Genomic DNA, 18,486 nt, shown 5'->3' on the forward strand with positions numbered 1-18,486 from the left:
AAGATCTATGGTGATAACTCCTCTTTCCCTAATATATAAGAGCAAATTTTATATATAATGATCACACATATATACATGCATGTATCTATGTATTATGTTTTTATTCTTTTTCTACGTTATTTTGAATTGAATGTTTTAACTTCCATTTTATCTCCACTTCTGACCTAATAGCTACACCTCTTAGTTGTTTCTTTTGAGTGGTTGTTCTGTTGTTAGTTATTTGTACCTCTAACTTCTCACAGTCTACCTTACTTATAGTGAAAGAAACTTACAAGAGTATACCTGCAATGCCCCCCTTTCATACTACATGCTATTATTAAGATACTTTTTACTTCCACATATGTTATAAACCCCACAATACATTGTTTTTATTTTGCTTAAAATAGTTAATAAAGTGAGGAAGGAATCTTATATTTATCCACATGTTTTCATTTCTGGTGCTATTTATTCTTTTGGATATACTCAAACTTCCAATTGGAATAATTTTTCTTCAGTCTGAAGAATTTCCTTTAATTTTTCCTATAGTTCAGCTCTGCTGGCGTGAGTTCTCTCAGATTTTTTTTTTTTTTTTTTTTTTTTGGTATGAAAGCATTTCTATTTTGCCTTCTTTTAGAGTGTTATTTTCACTAGATACAGAATTCTAGTTTACAGTTGTTTTCTTATAATGCTTCAAAGTGGCTGCTCTAGGATCGTTTGGCTTGCATTGTTTTTGATGGGAAGTCACTGATAATTCTTACTCTTCATCCCCTAAACCTATGTGCCTTTATTTTATTAGCTGCTTAAGATTTTGTTGTTATGATATGTTTTCAGCAATATTACACAGTGCCTTGGTATGGTTTTCTTTTTGTTTATGTTTCTTGAGGTTCATGAACCTTCTTGGATTGGTGGGTTTATAATTTTTATCAAATTAAAGATAGTCATTATTTCTTCACATATTTTATTTGTTCTTCCACTGCTCCAAAACCATCCTGGACCGTCAATTGCACATGTATTCATCTGCTTGATGTTATTCTACTAGTTACTGAAGTTATTTTTCACCTTTTCTCTGTGTGCTTCATTTCTTATTGTTTCTATTGCTGTGTCTTCAGGCTGATTACTTCTTCTGCCTTGTCTAATCTTTTGTTATACCCATGCAATGACTTCTTAAAAATTTTAAGTATTGTGTTTTAAACTTTAGGAGTTCCATTAGGTTTTGGTTTTATTGGTTTCTGATTTGGCTTTTAATTTTTATTTATTCCTTTATGTTCATGTTTCCTTTTAAATCTTTTATTATATTTTAGCAGCTAATTTAAAGACTGTGCTTGTGAATTTTATCATTTCTGTGTATATGTTACTTATTGATTGTTTTACCACTTATGAGTCACCTTTTCCTGTTTCTATACATAGTAATTTTTGAACAGATGATGAGCATAATGACATTGTGATGGTGGGCATTATGGTTATGAGTGTCTGGATTTTGTCTATTTTAAAGGAATGTTGAGTTTTGTTGTGGCAGTCAGTTAACTTACCTATATGTCACCTTGGCCCTTACAAAGCTTGTTTCTAAGCTTTGATTAGGTGGGTATGGCATATCTTTCACTCTAAGGCAACCATTTTGTTACTCAATTATTGCTAATCCAATTGGCATTTGGATTTCTCTAGTTTTTAAATGTGAACTTCAGAAGCAAATCTGCCTCTTTGAGGTTTGGGCCCAAGAGTCACTGATAAGACCTGACTTTCTATACTAACAGAAAAAAACTCCCATTGAATTGCAAACAGCCACTGGGAAATACTGATATTTGATAAGAGTCACTCTATTTCATGATTTAATTGTAAATTAATCAACAGCATGAAAAACTCCACTGAAAATATACATAGATTTCAAAATTATAGGAACATGTGTTTGGCAGAGTGTGCTTGAAGATTTCCAAACCCCAGACTTGGGGGCTGGGGAGCAAAATGTAGTTTGAGAGAATCAGCAATCCCAGCATATTAACAGACCTCCCTTTCACACAGGACCAAAATAAGCCTGTGGTATGGTTGTCAGTGTGTGAACAGGCTTGAGTGGAGAACAAAGCTCTCTGTAGTCTACAAGCAGACCACTTCATTTTTACTTTTACCTTGTATTCCCTTCATTATGCATTAACAGATTACTTTAAGTTTTTAGGGAAAGACCAGCCAGACTATTTGACTTGATGATACTATCAGATCAAAAAGCAGGCTTTGGAGTCAGTCTCAGTGTCCTCATCTGCAGAGTGAAAATGACTGTACTTGAACCCTAGAGTTCTCAGGGGGCTTTCTATGAGGATGCATAGATCACTTAGCACCTGGCCTGCTGTGGAGTAAGCACTCGGCATGAGTGAGTTCTCATTGTTAGCCATTGGATCCAGTCTTGACTTTCAGAAGTGCTTATGTGCACAAAGAGAACTAATATCAGGCAACACATGGCTTTGGTAGTTCTTTCTCTGACCCAGTGAACATAAAATATATTTACTGATGGGCCAAGGTAAAAACAATATGTAAGATAATGAAATGTTCATAGATTTTCCCAAGAAAAGAACTTCACTTAGACTAGAATCACAGCGTTCTTCACAGACTAGAATCATAGAGCTGAGAGTACCCTGAAGGATTCCCTAATCAGGAGCATCTCACAGAGGACTCTCTGTCTCCCACAGCTCACACCTCTACTCTGGACTTGCCATTTACTGTGTTCACTTCTGTGAGACACAGACTTCATGGATAAAAGAGCTACATAGTCACTTACTTTTATTTAATAGCTTATTACATTTTTCATAGGAGTAAGGAAATGGAAGGACAAAATTTAACCTTTGAGTTTACGTAGAGTTAGGGATAGACGTAATCATCATTGCTGCCACAGAGCTTCGTAAAGGCATCATTTCATCAGCTGTATAAGCTGTTTTCAGGAGCAACAGGGAACCCATTCTTCTGGAAACGCTTCTCCAGAGCTGTCTTCTGAATTATACCCCTAAGCCAGTTAGTTAGAGCAACCAGTTTTTTAACATGGGATTCTTTAAGATCATCTTTCAAGTGACCCTAGAAGAGGAACTGTTGTCATCAGACCACTTGTGATTTGCTGAATGATGCTCTCTGTCTTGAAGGCAGCCATTGGTAAATTTACACTGGAACAAGCTAAAGTGACATTGCGTCTTTTGTTTCTAGGGTAAGTTCTAGATCAACAAGAGACATAGGGCTGTCTTTCTTCCCCTGGCTGATAATATACTGAGACAGTGTTTCCCAGAAATGTATTTCTCTTTGTTCAGGAATGTTCTAACAGTAACCATGCAGTCAAGGAGATAAGAAGAATACAGTGATGAACCTGGCATTTGCCCTTGCTGTGGCCACCTCCTATTGTACAATTTCAGTAGGTGGTAGAAGCCCGTATCACTGTGATTAACTATCTTTAGGGAAGCTTCTGTACACAAAGCCACTATTTTGAGAGGTTTACAATTCAGCCATAAAATCTGAGGACAGCATTTATTTATTTATTTATTTTTTTGAGACAGCATTTAAAGTTGTGGAAGATAAAATAGTGTCATGTGGTATCATATGGTTTTTTTGGTCCCCCCACCACCCCCATTTTTGAGCCATTTCACTTTTGCAAGTTCTTTTTGAATTCTTTTAACTTGAGACATAGCAAAACACAAAACATGATAAAAATATTTAAAGCACCTTACTGATTGTGTGATTTCTTGAGTTTGTAATTTCCTCTAAAGATGACTTCCAGAGCTTTTGCACACCTTTTTGTCATTCTCAGTGACTCCCTTAATAAAAAAGACTCTCATAAACTTTTTGATGGCTATGTGATGTTCATATTAGAGCTCTTATATCTAAAAAGCTGTTTGCAAACTAAAACATTGCTATGCAAATGTAAAGCTCTATTATTGTTAAGTAAAAATAAGTAAGCCAAATAAGGAAGCAAATATAGAATCTAGGGAGTTGCTTGAGAAATCTGGCAGATCTGCTTTGTAATAATATATTTTATCCTAGAAGATCCCATCCCTTTGATAGGTGCCCCTCTCCAACTTTGAAAATCCCATGAAAATGTGACACTTAAAATATTACTCACTTCAGCTACTGTATTATAAAGTTATCAAATATTATCTGTCCTAACAAATGCATAACTTTGCTGCTTTTTGAGTATTAAACTTCTCAAACTTTGTAATTCTTCATTATGGCTACCAAGAATGTTAAAGCTATTTTATCCAATGTCTTTACACAGTGTCATTTTCTGTGAAAAGAATGGACCTAGTCGGGCATGGTGGCTCACGTCTGTAATCGAGCACTTTGGGAGGCCGAGGCAGGTGGATCATGAGGTCAGGAGATTGAGACCACCCTGGCTAATATGGTGAAACCCCATCTCTAAAAACACAAAAAATACAAGAAAAAAAAAATTAGCCAGGTGTGGTGGTGTGCACCTGTAGTCCCAGCTACTCAGGAGGCTGAAGCAGGAGAATCGCTTGAACCTGAGAGACAGAGGTTTCAGTGAGTCAAGATCACGCCACTGCACTCCACCCTGGGCAACAGAGACTCCATCTCAAAGTAAACATCTCAACAGAGTGAGACTCCATCTCAAAAAAAAAAAAAAAGAATGGACCAGAGTTTAGCAAGAAGAATACCACCTCTTCCACTACAGCATGTGTCTCTGTAATGTGAATTAGCTCCCACATAATTGGTAAATAGAGAATGATGTTACAAGACAGAATCGCATTGGGTCATATGACATTTTTCCTGTGCTGCTAGAGTTTTGCACCACTAAGGAAACAACAGGTGAAAGCAGAGTACACCAACCCAGTAGCGAGCAGCAGCCTGCAGAGAGGCACGTTTCAGCACACAGAGTTTTTCACTTAAATCTCTTCCTCTGGGCTCCAGCTGGTCCCATGTTCTGTCTTGGACGTGTTCCCTGTTTGTTTCACCCCAGACTTGAACCTTTTGCCCTTGCTTCACTGCAGACTCTTGAGTTTTCAGTAATTTTCTTCTGAGGGATTTTCATGCCGCCTTTTGTAGGGAATATGAAGACCCTTTCATCTTTTTGGTTTAAGGACGCTGCCTCAGTGCTTCCTTAAACCTCCTGCCTTCAGGTTATCGACTTTCTTTAAAAAATGATAAAGTAATTTAATGTTTTAATGAAAACCTTAACATGTCATTTTAATTGTGCTAATAGTTTATGAAAGTTGTGATTGTTTTTGTTTGGTGTTCTAGTTACCAAGTTTCTAAGAGTTTGAGCTGTCTGTCCTAATCCTATTTTTCCCATAAGTTCTGTTATTTTTAGTGTGCAGTTTTACAGAAGGTGAGGTTTCTCACTAATATGTATCATATCATAGCAGAAATGCCTGGAGTTGTACTTATTTCACGCTCATTGTTGTTTTTATATTATAGACCAGGTCTGTGGCTAAAAAATATGGCACCATCATTTTGCCTCCAGCTTTGAGAGTGTGTAGACTGCATATTTACTTGATTCAGCCACCTTTGATATTTTCTGCTATGACAAAAACTGTTTATATACTCTTCCCACTGCAGACACGGAGGATGACTGAAGATTTTGTTCACTTTACAGTGAACAAAGTGTATGTGTTGGGGGAAGTTCTTTCTGTTTGTCATTCTTGGGGGCCCAGTATTTCTAGTTAAGTTGCTACACAGATTTCTTTGTGGTTCAGCAGTTTGTCAGATCTCTGCAAGTTCTCTCTTGAAGACATCTGTTGAGTGAAGTAATGGCTTCACTGCAGACTCTTGGGTTTTCAGTAATTTTCTTCTGAGGGATTTTCATGCCGCCTTTTGTAGGGAATATGAAGACCCTTTCATCTTTTTAGAGAGTTTCAAGTTCTTTGGCTCCCATCTCCCCTCGTGAGGTTTTGCTTGGAGGACCATTCTGGACAGTATTGACTCTCTGGGTTCTCCATGTCTATAACCTGCCAAACAGGCTCTCTGCCTCACACAGCAAGGCCATGTCTGTCCCAGGTGGCTGCAGAGCCAGGTGACGGGAGGCTGAAAGGAAATATCAGTACCTTCCTCTACTGCACCCCCATTGGTACTTCTCTTCCTCTGTCCCTTTCCTCCCCTAACTTTCTCGGCATAGTGTTTCCTTATATGGACCTACATTGGCTCCAAGCTCACAATCTCAGAGGAATTACATGACATGCATAAATTATGAAACATTTTTGCAAATTAAGTTTTAATTAAAACCAGCAGCTTAGAGCATCCAACTGGAAGCAGTCACAATGTTGAAAAGTGACACTGGTAGGGTGGGAGTTCAGGAGAAGGTCTGAGTGACTTTGCATCCTGTTTGGATATTTCCAAAATGAATGCTGCAGAAAAGAGCTTCCTTCCATATCAGACCCTCCTTAATCTACACTGCTGCCTTTGATGAATCCCTTTATGTCTTTAGACCCTGGACTGCCATGGGGACCAATATAATTTTCAAGCAGGAAATACAAATGCATCCTCATTGTAGTTTTATCTGGACTTTGCCAAATTTCCGTTTGGTTCTACCAGTCTGCATTCTCACAGAGAACTGGCAGAGCCTCCAGCTCCCCCACGTTACCAAAACTCCAATTCAGATCACTTTTCAGCCGGATGATCACCCAAAATAAGGCTGAAGAATGACAATTTTAATTGGAACCTTATTTTTCAGATACAATGCAGAGTGCAAGCCTGATGAGAAATGACTTCTTATTGTGAGAATTTTCAGGACATTATAATGAGCAAAATGTCTGGGGTCTTCCCTCCACTGATACTCCTTAGCTATATGTAACGTGAGACTTGTTCTGGTCTGCCCATTAATAATCCACATTTTTCAGCATCTCAAAGAATGTCTGCCATCAAGTGAGTAATTTATGCAGGCTTGCCTTTCATCTAGGCAGGGCTATACTGCTAGAGCAAAAACTCCAGATCTTTTCATTCAAAATTAAGTTTGAAAATCTGACCTTCAGTGACCAGTCCACATTGCTGCTAACTAATCTGGTGTGGTGGATGATGTGGTGCTCTCTATAGACCTGCAGCAGAACTAGCCACTTGGCCATTCAGGAATTTTGAAGTTTAATATTCTCTATGCCTTTTAACTCTTTCAGACCCTGGGAAAGGCTTATCCAGATAATCTGTATTTTAAAATTACTGGAATATCTTTTTTTTTTTTTTTCTCGGAGTCTCACTCTGTCACCCAGGCTGGAGTACAGTGGTGTGATCTCAGCTCACTGTAACCTCTGCCTCCCAGGCTCAAGAGATTCTAATGCCTCAGCCTCCTGAGTAGCTGGGACTAGAGGCGCCCAGCAGCAAGCATGGCTAATTTTTGTGTTTTTTATTAGAGACAGGGTTTCGCCATGTTGGCCAGGCTGGTGTCAAACTCCAGACCGCAAGTGATCTGCCCATGTTGGCCTCCCAAAGTGCTGAGGTTACAGGCGTGAGCCACCGTGCCCCGCCTGGAATATCTTCAAAAATGATAATACATAGTGTTGGCTTGGGGGTTCATGTACAATGAACATCAGAAAGAGAGAACCTTGGTCAGAGTGTAACTTGGGACAACTTTTCTTGAGAGTATTTGGACTGAAATGTGCAATACTCTTTGACCAATAATTCATCTTCCTGAAAAGTTGAGAGGGTACTTAACAGTTTGACTGCGAGGATGTCCATTACTGTGCCATTCATGTTAGTGACAGCCTAGATCTCTAATAATAAGGAATTCAGTAAGTAACTTATTACATATGCAAATAATTTAAATATCATGAAGTCATTTAGCATGAAATTAATTGAGATCAGTGGTGGATATTAGCATCATAGGGAGCTTTAAGTGTCTTTTTTTTGGCCTATCTTTTGTATCTAATTTTCTACAAAAAAATAGCATTGTGTGATTTTTAAAAAGAAACACGTAGAGAAGTATATGTGTTGCCAAGAAGGGTCTTTCTGTTCATCTTTTCCTTGCTTTTAAACATACCGTTGGAAAAGAAAAAAAAATTGAAGTCCCATCCATACCCCAAACTAGAGATTGAGAAATCACTTAAATTATATATGTCCTGGTAAGATAATACCCAAATTCATAAAAGCAACAAAATTTGGAATACATAGATACCATTTTACCCCTAAGTCTTTCCAACAAAATTGGAAGGACTTACTGATATGCAGCAAAAATTAGAATGAGGACATGAATAGTTTTAAAGTAGTAAAGTCAGCTATGTTTTTTTGCTTTTGTTGACCCTGTTTTTATCTTATCCCCCCCCCCCCCGCAGGGTTATCTCTCTACCTCTGTTCTTACTCTTTCGTCCTCTTCCTGCTTCAACATCACCATAATGGCAAGGGGTTAGCTGAAACCGTGCAGCTGGGGGAGGTCACTCAATTAGGGATTATGGAGTGAGCAGCAGGGTGCCCACATTTAAAGAGCTAGAGAAGGAATATGGAGTGAAGGAAGTAGCACACTGGCACTCATGGGAAAGCCGGGATAGGGAGGGAGAAGATTCCAAGGAGAAGGGTGTTCAGAGAGATACCTTTTGTCTCCTTGACCTATCCAATATTATTATAAAGACCAGAATAGCTTCTAGACTTTGGAGAAATATGATCCCCTATGTGTTTGTAAGGAAATTTCATGCATAACATTGGAAATCTTTTGAGGAAATTACTCCTGAGTATTTTTGAAGCTGAGCAAACAGTTATGGAAATATTTTGTTGAATCCCTTTATTTGTACAAGTCAAATCTCGTTGTGATCTGCCATGGTGTGTACCTAAGAGATGGCCAACTGCAGGTTTCTATGAAAATAATAAGAAAAATTCAGTTCACTCAAGATGCTCGAACAGCTTGTACTGAGCTGGAAGCCATTAGAAGCTAGGTCCCATGGATGTGGGATCAGAAGACACCATGGGTGCTGAGCTCTGCTACCTCACTGCCATGCCCTCCCTGCTGTTGGCTTCACTCTCAGGCCTATTTGATGATCTGTCCCCAGTAGTTTAGTTCTAGGTCTTTCCTCCCAGATTCTAGTCAAGAGGAAAGCTAGCAGGGGAAAAATGGGAGAGGAGTGTAATTGAAAAGTCTTGATTAGGTCACACGTCTACCCTGAGCCAATTGCTGTGGCCAACGGAAAGTGATGAGTTGACGGCTTGGTTCTGGGTAATGTCCACATCATGGGGCTTGGCCTCTTACCTAGGGCAAGGGATGCTCTGAAGGAAAGGGGTTAGATAATGAACATAAAGAGACAAGTGTTCTAGATTTCTCATCTGTAAAATTGTAGTAATAACACTATTATTAGAGATAGGAGTCACACTCTGCCTAATACCTTGCTCAGACCCTATCATTTCTTCACTAACCCACTGTGATGTAGCAATGGCTCAGTGAGAGGGGTTCTGATACCAGATCTGTAGGATCACCTGCGGACCATGAGGGTGGTGATTAGTGTAACCTCTCATATGCTCTCAGATTGGAGCCAGCCCTAAATACTCTGGAGGTTACAAAGTCAAGGGATAAAAACAGCACCTGTTATGGGCCAGCTGTTTTTGTAAAGACTCAGTATGCATTAGCTCGTTTAATCCTCACATTAATCTCTTGAAATAATGTTATTACTACTATTTTACAGATGAGACCTCTAGTGTTCAGAGACACTATATTGTTGTCCAGGTTCTTATGGCTACTAAGTGGTAGAGGTAGTATTTGAAAGCTGGTCTACCAAGCTCCAAGGCACTGTTTCCTTTATTGCTTCTTCCTTTCTTCCTTATTTCTTCTCCTTCCTTTCCTTCTGCTCTCCTTTCTCTCTTTCTCTCCCTCTTTCTCTTTCTCTCCTTCTCTCCTTCTCCCTTCCTTCCTTCCTTCTGTTCTTTCTTTCTTTCTTTTTCTTTCTTTCTTTCTTTCTGTCCCTCTTTCTTTCTTTCTTTCTTTCTTTCTTTCTTTCTTTCTTTCTTTCTTTCTTTCTGTCCCTCTTTCTTTTTCTCTTTCTTTCTCTCTCTCTCTTTCCCTCCCTCCCTCCCTCCCTCCCTCCCTCTCTCTCCTTCCTTCCTTCCTTCCTTCCTTCCTTCTTTTTCTTTCTTTCTTTCCCTCTCCTTCCTTCCTTCTTTCCTTCCTTCCTTTCTCTCTCTGTTTCTCTCTCTCTCTTTCTCTCTCTCTCTTTCTCCCCTTCTCCCCCTCCCTCCCTTCCTTCTTTCTTCCTCTCTTCCTCCGTTCCTTCCCTTTCCTCCTTCTTCTCTCCCCTCTTCCTGTTTTCTTTTTCTCTCACTCCCTGATCTTTTTTTCTTTCTTTCCCATTTCCCTCTTTCCCTCCTTCCTTCTTTTCAACAAATATACGCTTAATTCTTACCTAGGGCCAGACATAGGTCTGATTCCTAGGAATACAACAATGAATGAGGTAGATACAGTCCCTTGGTAGATCTTATATGGAGAGGTCATCAAAAAACCTAAACAAGTAAACAGGAAGATTACAGAGGGCAACAAATGCTAAGACAGGAATAAACAAGATGATGTTATAGAAAGACACTTGGGGTAGAGATAATAACACTTGCCAAGAGAGGTGCCGTCAGAGCTGAGATCTGACAGATGGGGAGGGAATCAGTGAGGCAGGTAAGTGAGGTAGTCAGAGAACTGACATGGAGTTGTGGGGACAGAGCATTAACCAATCAGATGAAAGAGCCCCACAAAGGCTTTAAGGCAAGTAAGACTTGAAGAACAGGCTGCCAAGTACCAGGCTTATACTTTCAGATTATTCTGGGTGCCATGTAAAGGAAGGATTAGATTGGAAGGCGGGAGTGAACCTGGAGAGACCAGATAAGCAGCAGTGGTGGCTTGGTGTGGGGTGGCAGAAGTGGATGGATGTGAGACAGAACCTGCGCTGCCAATTCTTAGCTCATCAGAGACCCCTTGGCATAGGTTGTAGAGTTTGAGCCATTTAACAGAACTTTCTTTGCTCTGTAGTAGAGTAGGGATCTTTATCCACATTGCTTAATGAAGAAGAATGGAAGATTATTCGTGCAAGCATCCACAAGGAAAAAAATGAACACACAGAACCTTAGCAGCAAGCAGGGATTGATCATTCATTCATGAGGCCCAAGGCAAAGGGCCAGTTTTACAAATGGAATAAACATATGTAGGCCAGGCTTTTTTTGTTTTACACAGTTGGCAGGAAAATACTTTGTTTCCTATTTGGTCTTTACATATTTCATGGTGAAATGTGTTGTTTTGATCAATAGATCTTTAATTGGAGTTTTATATTTGAAAAAGAGTCCACTCAAGTTTGGAATGTCGTTGAGCTAGAGCACTAGATGTCCCCTCGATCACCCCCATGGCTCTGTGTGACACTCTGAGGTGGAAATGAAGTGAATTAGGAGAGTTAAAACAAAAACATGTCCCTCTGCTCGGTGGGTATTTTTGTTTTTGAAATAAGTTTATCGGGGCCTCAGAGCTCTTCCTCAGATCTCCTTGTGCCTCACCTGTTGTTCCTCACAGGTTGCGTGCACTGGCCCCACCTCATCACATGGGCTGTCCCTGGTGGGATGTCCATGACTGAGTTCCGGGCTTTCGCTCTCCTCTGCCTGCATTCACCTCTTCGGTAACCTCATCTACATGCAGACAGTAACCAAGCTCAGGCCTCCTCCCAGGACATGAGCTTCATATTTCCAGCTGCCTACCCTACACCTCTGCCTGCAAGCCTAAGAGACATCTTGAACTTTTCTTAACTTTAGACAAAGCTGAATTCTTGGTGTTTTTCCTCAACTATGCTTCTCCCATACTCATCTTCTCAGTATGCCTCTCGCGTGGTCATCTTCTCAGTAAATGGCAGCTCCATTTTTGCATTTATCGAGGCCAAACCTTGGTCGCATATTTGATGTCTCTCCTATCATCATCCAGGCTATCATCTTGATTCTCAACTCTACCTAGGGTCAGACTATTTATTGCCTGCTGCTGCCTCCATGCCACCAGTGTGCACTAATCCTGTTCTCCCTCAGTTTGTTTGTTTGCTTATTTGTTTTGTTTTGTTTTGTTTTGTTTTTGAGATGGCATCTCACTCTGTCACCCAGACTGGAGTGCAGTGGCGTGATCTTGGCTCACTGCAACCTCCACCTCCCAGGTGCATGCAATTCTCCTTCAGCCTCCCAAGTAGCTGGGATTATAGGCACACTCCACCATGCCCAGCTAATTTTTTTGTATTTTTAGTAGAGACAGGGTTTCGCCATGTTGGCCAGGCTGGTTTCAAACTCCTGACCTCAGGTGATCTGCTCACCTCGGTCTCCCAAAGTGCTGGGACCACTGGCATGAGCCACCGCACCCGGCCTCCATCAGTTCTTATCTAGACCATTCAATAGCCTCCTCACCGGTCTTCCTTCTCAAATTCTGTCTTTGTTGCTCTCTGGCTTTGTGATCTTGTAGTTTGAACATCTGCAGAATTAGAGTAATAATAGAACTTACCTAATAAGATTACTGTGAGTTTTCAATAAGTTAATATAGGTAAAGCACTTCGAATGGTGGATAGCATGTCACAGCTATCATAATCACCTGTCATTACTGCTGTCCTCAATGTCCTAGTGCATTACTGTCAGCCTTAAGATAACCTCATAGGCCAGAATGACTGCTAGAGCTCTAGCCATCACATCCACCTTCTTGGCAGCAGGATGGAGGGAGTCCTTTTAAAGACACCATCTGGAAGAGCCACATCCATGCATATCTCATTGGCCATGACCGAACCCACTTAACCGCCCCTATCTTTAATAGAGTCATTTAGCTGAGCTTGGCTAAAATTGGGGTTTCTGGTACCAAAAAAGAAAAGCAGCATGGCAATAACTTTGCTACCAATTGCAGGTATGTGGTACTATGAAGGCCTGCGAAAAGAGCATATGACAAGAGAGGGTAAACAAGTCTTTTTTGAGACACAGAAAACTGACCAGAGAAATAGGTGTTTGCCAGGCAAGTGGAGAGGAGTCTTAGGAAGAGTTCCAGGATGAGAGGACAGAACAAATGTATGTGACCGGAGAGGGCATGGACAATCTTCGTGCTGTACCATTCACCTGATACACCACATGTTGAAAACCATGGTGGCTGGGTTCTCTCTGTCCTCCATCCAGACTCTTCCATAAGGAATGGTGCCAGGATTTTTCATCCCTGCTTTCCTTTGTGGGTTGCCCAGATGGAATGGCCCATGAGGTCCCCAAGTCCTGTGGGGGTGTGGGTTTGTGCTGCTACTGTGTGGTCGTGTGAGAAGTAGCACTGGTTGGGGCAGATGTGGGTCCACACAGAGCCTTGTCCTTAACTTTCAACAGGAACATTTCCTGACTAGGTGACCTTGGTTAGATACTTCACCATTCTAAATATTGTCTGTTTCCTTACCTATAAACTGAGAAGATACAAATATCTAATCCCGAGATTCACTACAAAAAGCAAAAGAGCTAAAACTGATCAAGCATTTAACCAGGTACCTGGTTTAAGGAAAAAATCCAATCAACAGTGAGTATTTCTGTTACTGCTGTCACCTTTATCTTCATCATTTCCTCTCCTTCATTCCCTTCTGAATACACACTCTGCGTGTTTGAATGTGAAGTGTCACCTGAAATGTATCCCGCACCCAGCTTTTCCTTAGGAGTGTGTAAACCCACACAGCACACTACAACTTTTTTCTTTATCCTTCTTTTGGAAAAATGACTTGAGGATGTATTCAGTTATACAGAGAATCTTACAATCTGCATTGTGGGCCAGGAAGGAACCCAATGCTGCCTGTCCAGACCCCTCATGGAGTAAATGAGGAAATAGACCCAGCAAGGCAGAGCCTGGTTGGTAATGCCTGTGACAAGGTGGCTTTGAAGAAGAAAACATCTCCCCCGTGTGTTGAGGAAGAGATGTCACCTCAGCTGGGGCCTCATGATGATAAGAAGTGCCCAGGCTGGTTTTATGCATATCCAGGAGTCACTGAGACAGTCACTCGTAGACAGACACCTACACCAGGCATGTGGGAATGTAAGTTTCAAATCTGTTCCTCTAGCAGATATAGTTTTCTCTTGAAGGCCATCAGCTTGGGTGATTAACATGATGGTGGTGGGGTGTTGATTCAAAGATTCAAGGCAGTTACCCCGATTATCTTTCCTTGGCATCAACTCTGGGCTTATCCTAGTAATAAGGTAGCTTATTTAACAAGGAAAGTACCAGTTACAGGTTAGAGGACTTCACACATACGTATGGGGAAGATGCCTTCTCTGCCCTCTTGGAGTTTGTGACCTAGCAGGATAGAAGGGCATGACATGAAAAAAATTGCATAGTCACTAGAGTTGTGCTCAGAACTATAGAGAAAAAGCGCAGGAAATGTTTTGCCATTTCTTATTTATAGCAAATGCTGCTATCTGGTTATAATATTCTTTCTTTCTTTCTTTCTTTCTTTCTTTCTTTTCTTTCTTTTCTTTCTTTTCTTTCTTTTCTTTCTTTTCTTTCTTTTCTTTCTTTTCTTTCTTTTCTTTCTTTCTTTCTTTCCTTCCTTCCTTCCTTCCTTCCTTCTTTCCTTCTTTCCTTCTTTCCTTCCTTCCTTCCTTCCTTCCTTCCTTCTTTCCTTCTTTCCTTCTTTCTTTCTTTCTTTCTTCCTTTTCTTTCTTTCTTTCTTTTTCTCTTTTTGAGACAGGATCTCACTCTGTTGCCCAGGCTGGAGTGCAGTAGCACTATCAGGGCTCACTGCAGCCTCAACATCCTGGGCTCAGGTGATTCCCCCCACCTCAGCCTTCTGAGTAGCTGGGACTACAGGCATGTGCCACCATTCTCAGCTAATTTTTTTGTATTTTTTGTAGAGATGGAGTTTTACTATGTTGCCTAGGCTGGTCTCAAACTCCTGGACTCAAGCAATCTGCCCACCTTGACTTCCCAAAGTACTGGGATTACAGGCATAAGCCACTGCACCTGGCCAGTGATAAAATTCTTTCCAATGAAACTCAGGCATGACTTCAGGATCCTTCTCAACATAGCCTTTCATCTAGCCATTGCTAATTAGTCAGAGCTGGTTCTTGAGGCAAAACCTAGCAGCCATCCAAGACCTGGCCATTCCCCAGCCCTCTCTCCATCATCCAAGTTACAGACAAGCACACTGGCCACAGGCTGGAAGGCATGTAAAGTTGCTCTTTGTTCTCCTATGTTATTGCTTGAGGAAAATACATGTTTTGCGGGGAGGTTGAGGGCAGTCTTAAACTAAGGACATCACCACAAAGACCTGGTCTGTCATTTTCCTTCCCAGGATTTCTTCCCATGTGCTTAAATGGATGAATCAAAAAGAGGTGTTTCCTGCTCAACAAAGATAAAATTGAGAGAGAGAGAGAGAGAAAGAAAGGGCAGCTCTCCTGTCAAAGAGGCCTGCAAAGTCCAGCAGTTTGTGCAGGGCTTCACTTTGGTATTTATTTTGCACTCCATCAAACATTTGTCATACTCATGGCCCCTTGCTTTCACAGGACATAGCTGTGATTCAGCACAAACACTTTCCTAAGAAAATATACATTTTTCCTTCCCCAATGTTCATGTATCCAAGGTTTCTTTTCTGTTGTGTGAAAAGATGTTTAATATTTGAGAATCTTTTTTTAAAGCGATTCCTCATTTTAAACTCAGTTTCTCACCTCGTGGTCCATTTTTTTCTGAACTCTTGAAAAGCACTGGAGGAGCTCATGAGCTTCCTTTTTGAATAATTCAGCCTTAACTAGGAGGAATGAATCAGGAAAACATCCTCGTATTTCTGTCTTCTTAAATTGGGAGACCTGTGTAAGATAAAAGTGTTGGAAATTGAGTGTTGGAGAAGTTGGAATCTGCTTTTCATAGACATTCTCAATACCATTTTGGAGACATCTCTGAGATCCAAAATATCTTGTTTGTTTGGTTCTGCTCTTTGTGGGCTCCATCCATAGGGGCAGGGGTTTAGGACAAGTTTAAGAGAGCCCTGTTCTTCGTGTATCAGAAGAGAAAGCATTCTTCCCAGAGTAAAAAGAATGGGAAAGTCTGATGATTCAAGTGGAGACCTTAAGATGTCTGATTTAGTTGCTTTGTATTTTCTAGCACTTCTGATGTCATAAGCTCTAGAGAGACAGAGAGCAAATTTACTATCACAATTCCCAAGTGTTTGGGGTCTTTATTTATGTGTGAATTGAGTTGAATTTGTCCGTTCTAAAGTCGGGCAGCACAGTCCTGTAATTGTTTATCTATGGGACATTGTATAAGTACTTAACCTTTAAGTTCCATTTTAGTTTTCCTCTGTAAAATAGGGATACCTAGCATTAGGTTGCTGTGATTTAATGGGATAATACAAGGACGTAACAAAGTGCCTGGTGACAAGTTCATACTTGATAAATGTTAGTCCCTATGATGAAAAATAAATCTTGGTAATGATGTAATTCTTAGATTGAGTATTTAATACATGGATAATGTTAATTCCATTCCAGATTAGAAAAATGCTTTTCAAAAACACTGCATGCTATAATGGCAGTCATAATACTGTGGCGTTAAACCGTAGCCTAATACTCTCAACACAGAAATATAGACAAATATGTCTCGTAATTGTTCATCTTTTTCCACATACCTATTAATTTCAGTTCCTTGCCTGTGCCACTGGGAAAGCTGTTATGTCTTACTTTATGGATTGACTGACTGCCTTTTCCTTGTTCTTAGAACATCAGCTTTACTTTAAATGCACAAATGCTTGTGCATACTTCCTTAACTACCAATAAAGGGAACAGTTAATGTGCTACAAAGCAAGAAAAATTAACTTTAAAAACAAGCATTTCTCTAACAGTCTTACCTTTATATACAGCAGGGTTTCTCAACTTTGGCACTATGGATATATGGCCTGGGCAATTTCTTTTTGTTGGGGACTGTCTTGTGCATTGTAAGATGTTCCACAGTATCCCTTGGCCTCTACCCTCTAGAGGCCAACAGCTCTCGCTCCCTTCCCTTTCACCCCGTAGTTGTGACCACCCCAAATGTCTCCAGATAGCCCTCGTCCAGTTGAAAACTGCTGGTCAAAGGAAGAAGGAACTAGGTCATGGAATTGTGCCCTTTGGATTATTGGATAGAAGAGCCTTGGTTCCAGCTTTATAGGAACTTATCAGCTGCTTTGGGTGTGGTGATTCCCAAAACACATGCTGGAAAGCTCATAGATTAACTGTTGATACCACAAATTCAGAAAGCAGGTCAAATAATCAGCACTGTAGTTTTGTTTTGAAAAATAACTTGCTTTAGCTCTATTACACTCATCTCCCCATTTTGGTTTCTCCATTTGCAAATGGCAACAAAATGAAGTTTTACCATTAATCTTAATTACTTGTATAATGATCAACTTTTTTCTTTTTTGTTTTGTTTTGTTTTCCCCCTTCAGCTCCCTCAGGCACAAAAGGTAAATTCTCTTCTGTCACATTCCAGTCACCCCCAGAACTCACGAGTCGTGCATGCCTCCATGGTGTTGTACATTTGGCACTGTTAATGACCAGTGAAATGGTTTTCTTCCACAGCTTCAGAAACCTGAAGTTGGGCAGGAACAGAGAGGCCAGCAGACTCAGTTGTCCACTGCTCCTTTGCTGAGTTAGTCCCTCCAAAGGACCCTATGGTGGCCAGTGATTGGGAGGTGAATCCATGCCCAACTGTTTCTCTAAGAATTATCAAATAATAGGTCAATAATAAGTTTGGTGCATTCCTTCCAACATAGCATTCCAGGCCTTCTCTGAGATAATTTTTAGGGACACAAATAATGTGAGTAATTTGTAAGGCATGGTAACCAAGTTTAAATTCGGGGCTCCTAAGCCAAATCTCTGAAAACTCTTCTTGGATTTTATTAATTGTAAAAATCAGCAGCTCCTTTGCTGGCCTCATCATCCCAGAGACCATAAGAGCGAATTTCTTGCCAATGGCCAGACCCTTTCACTGGTCCTCATTGTCTGAGATGATCTAGTTCCACCATCTAGAATGTTCTCTGTCCAGAAAGACTCCATGTGGTTGCAGGGATGGCTTTGCTGTGTCACCCTCATAGCATGTCATCATATCCTAAGGACATTTATGTCATAAAATATGTCACTCAGTGCCTGCTGCATTGTTCTTGTGTGTTTCACAAACATAAGCAAGACTTCTGGAAGACAGCAATTTCTGGGGGCCAGATGTTGTGTTTCAAGAGTTAAGGTAGGACGTCACCCTGAAATTTAAACAGCATCTCCTAAGCTCTCCAGTTTAGAGCAAAGATGATTTGGTTCCTTCTCATTGAGAGAGAGCACAACTGTTCTACTAAAGACAGTCTGTTCAGACCATATGGACAACCAGAGGCCTAGAAATCATTACACAATTACTCAAATATATTTGAGGTATTTAAACAAGGCAAGACATGCTAGTGTGTGACTTGGCTTGTGGTAATGTTTGATTACACTTCAATGCCATCAAAAAAGAACTGAACACTTCATTAAAAGTTAAAGTATTCAAGGCTCACAACAGCTTCCAGGGTAAATAAATGGTCAGAATTTCAGATTGTTTGGAAGGCTCAATGTCTTTGATAGGACATGCTTTCTTAATTACCTACATTTGAATTTTTTTGACAG

At 40.5% G+C, this 18,486-nt stretch overlaps 1 protein-coding gene across 2 annotated transcripts in view; it reads left to right on the forward strand.

Annotated features, from left to right (window-relative positions):
* The window catches only part of CACNA2D3 (calcium voltage-gated channel auxiliary subunit alpha2delta 3), a 753,656-nt gene that overhangs the window by 479,206 nt on the left and 255,964 nt on the right, over positions 1 to 18,486 (forward strand). Inside the window, exon 12 of one of the 2 annotated variants that reach the window (XM_017852939.1) lies at positions 17,283 to 17,300. The exons of the other annotated variant lie outside the window; for it this stretch is intronic. Within the exon in view, the coding sequence (XP_017708428.1) occupies positions 17,283 to 17,300 (18 nt within the window). The remainder of the gene's footprint in view (positions 1 to 17,282; positions 17,301 to 18,486) is intronic. 2 annotated transcript variants of the gene reach the window in all.

The sequence above is a fragment of the Rhinopithecus bieti genome, unplaced genomic scaffold, assembly GCF_001698545.2.
Source record: "Rhinopithecus bieti isolate Rb0 unplaced genomic scaffold, ASM169854v2 scaffold_35730, whole genome shotgun sequence".
NCBI lineage: Eukaryota > Metazoa > Chordata > Mammalia > Primates > Cercopithecidae > Rhinopithecus > Rhinopithecus bieti.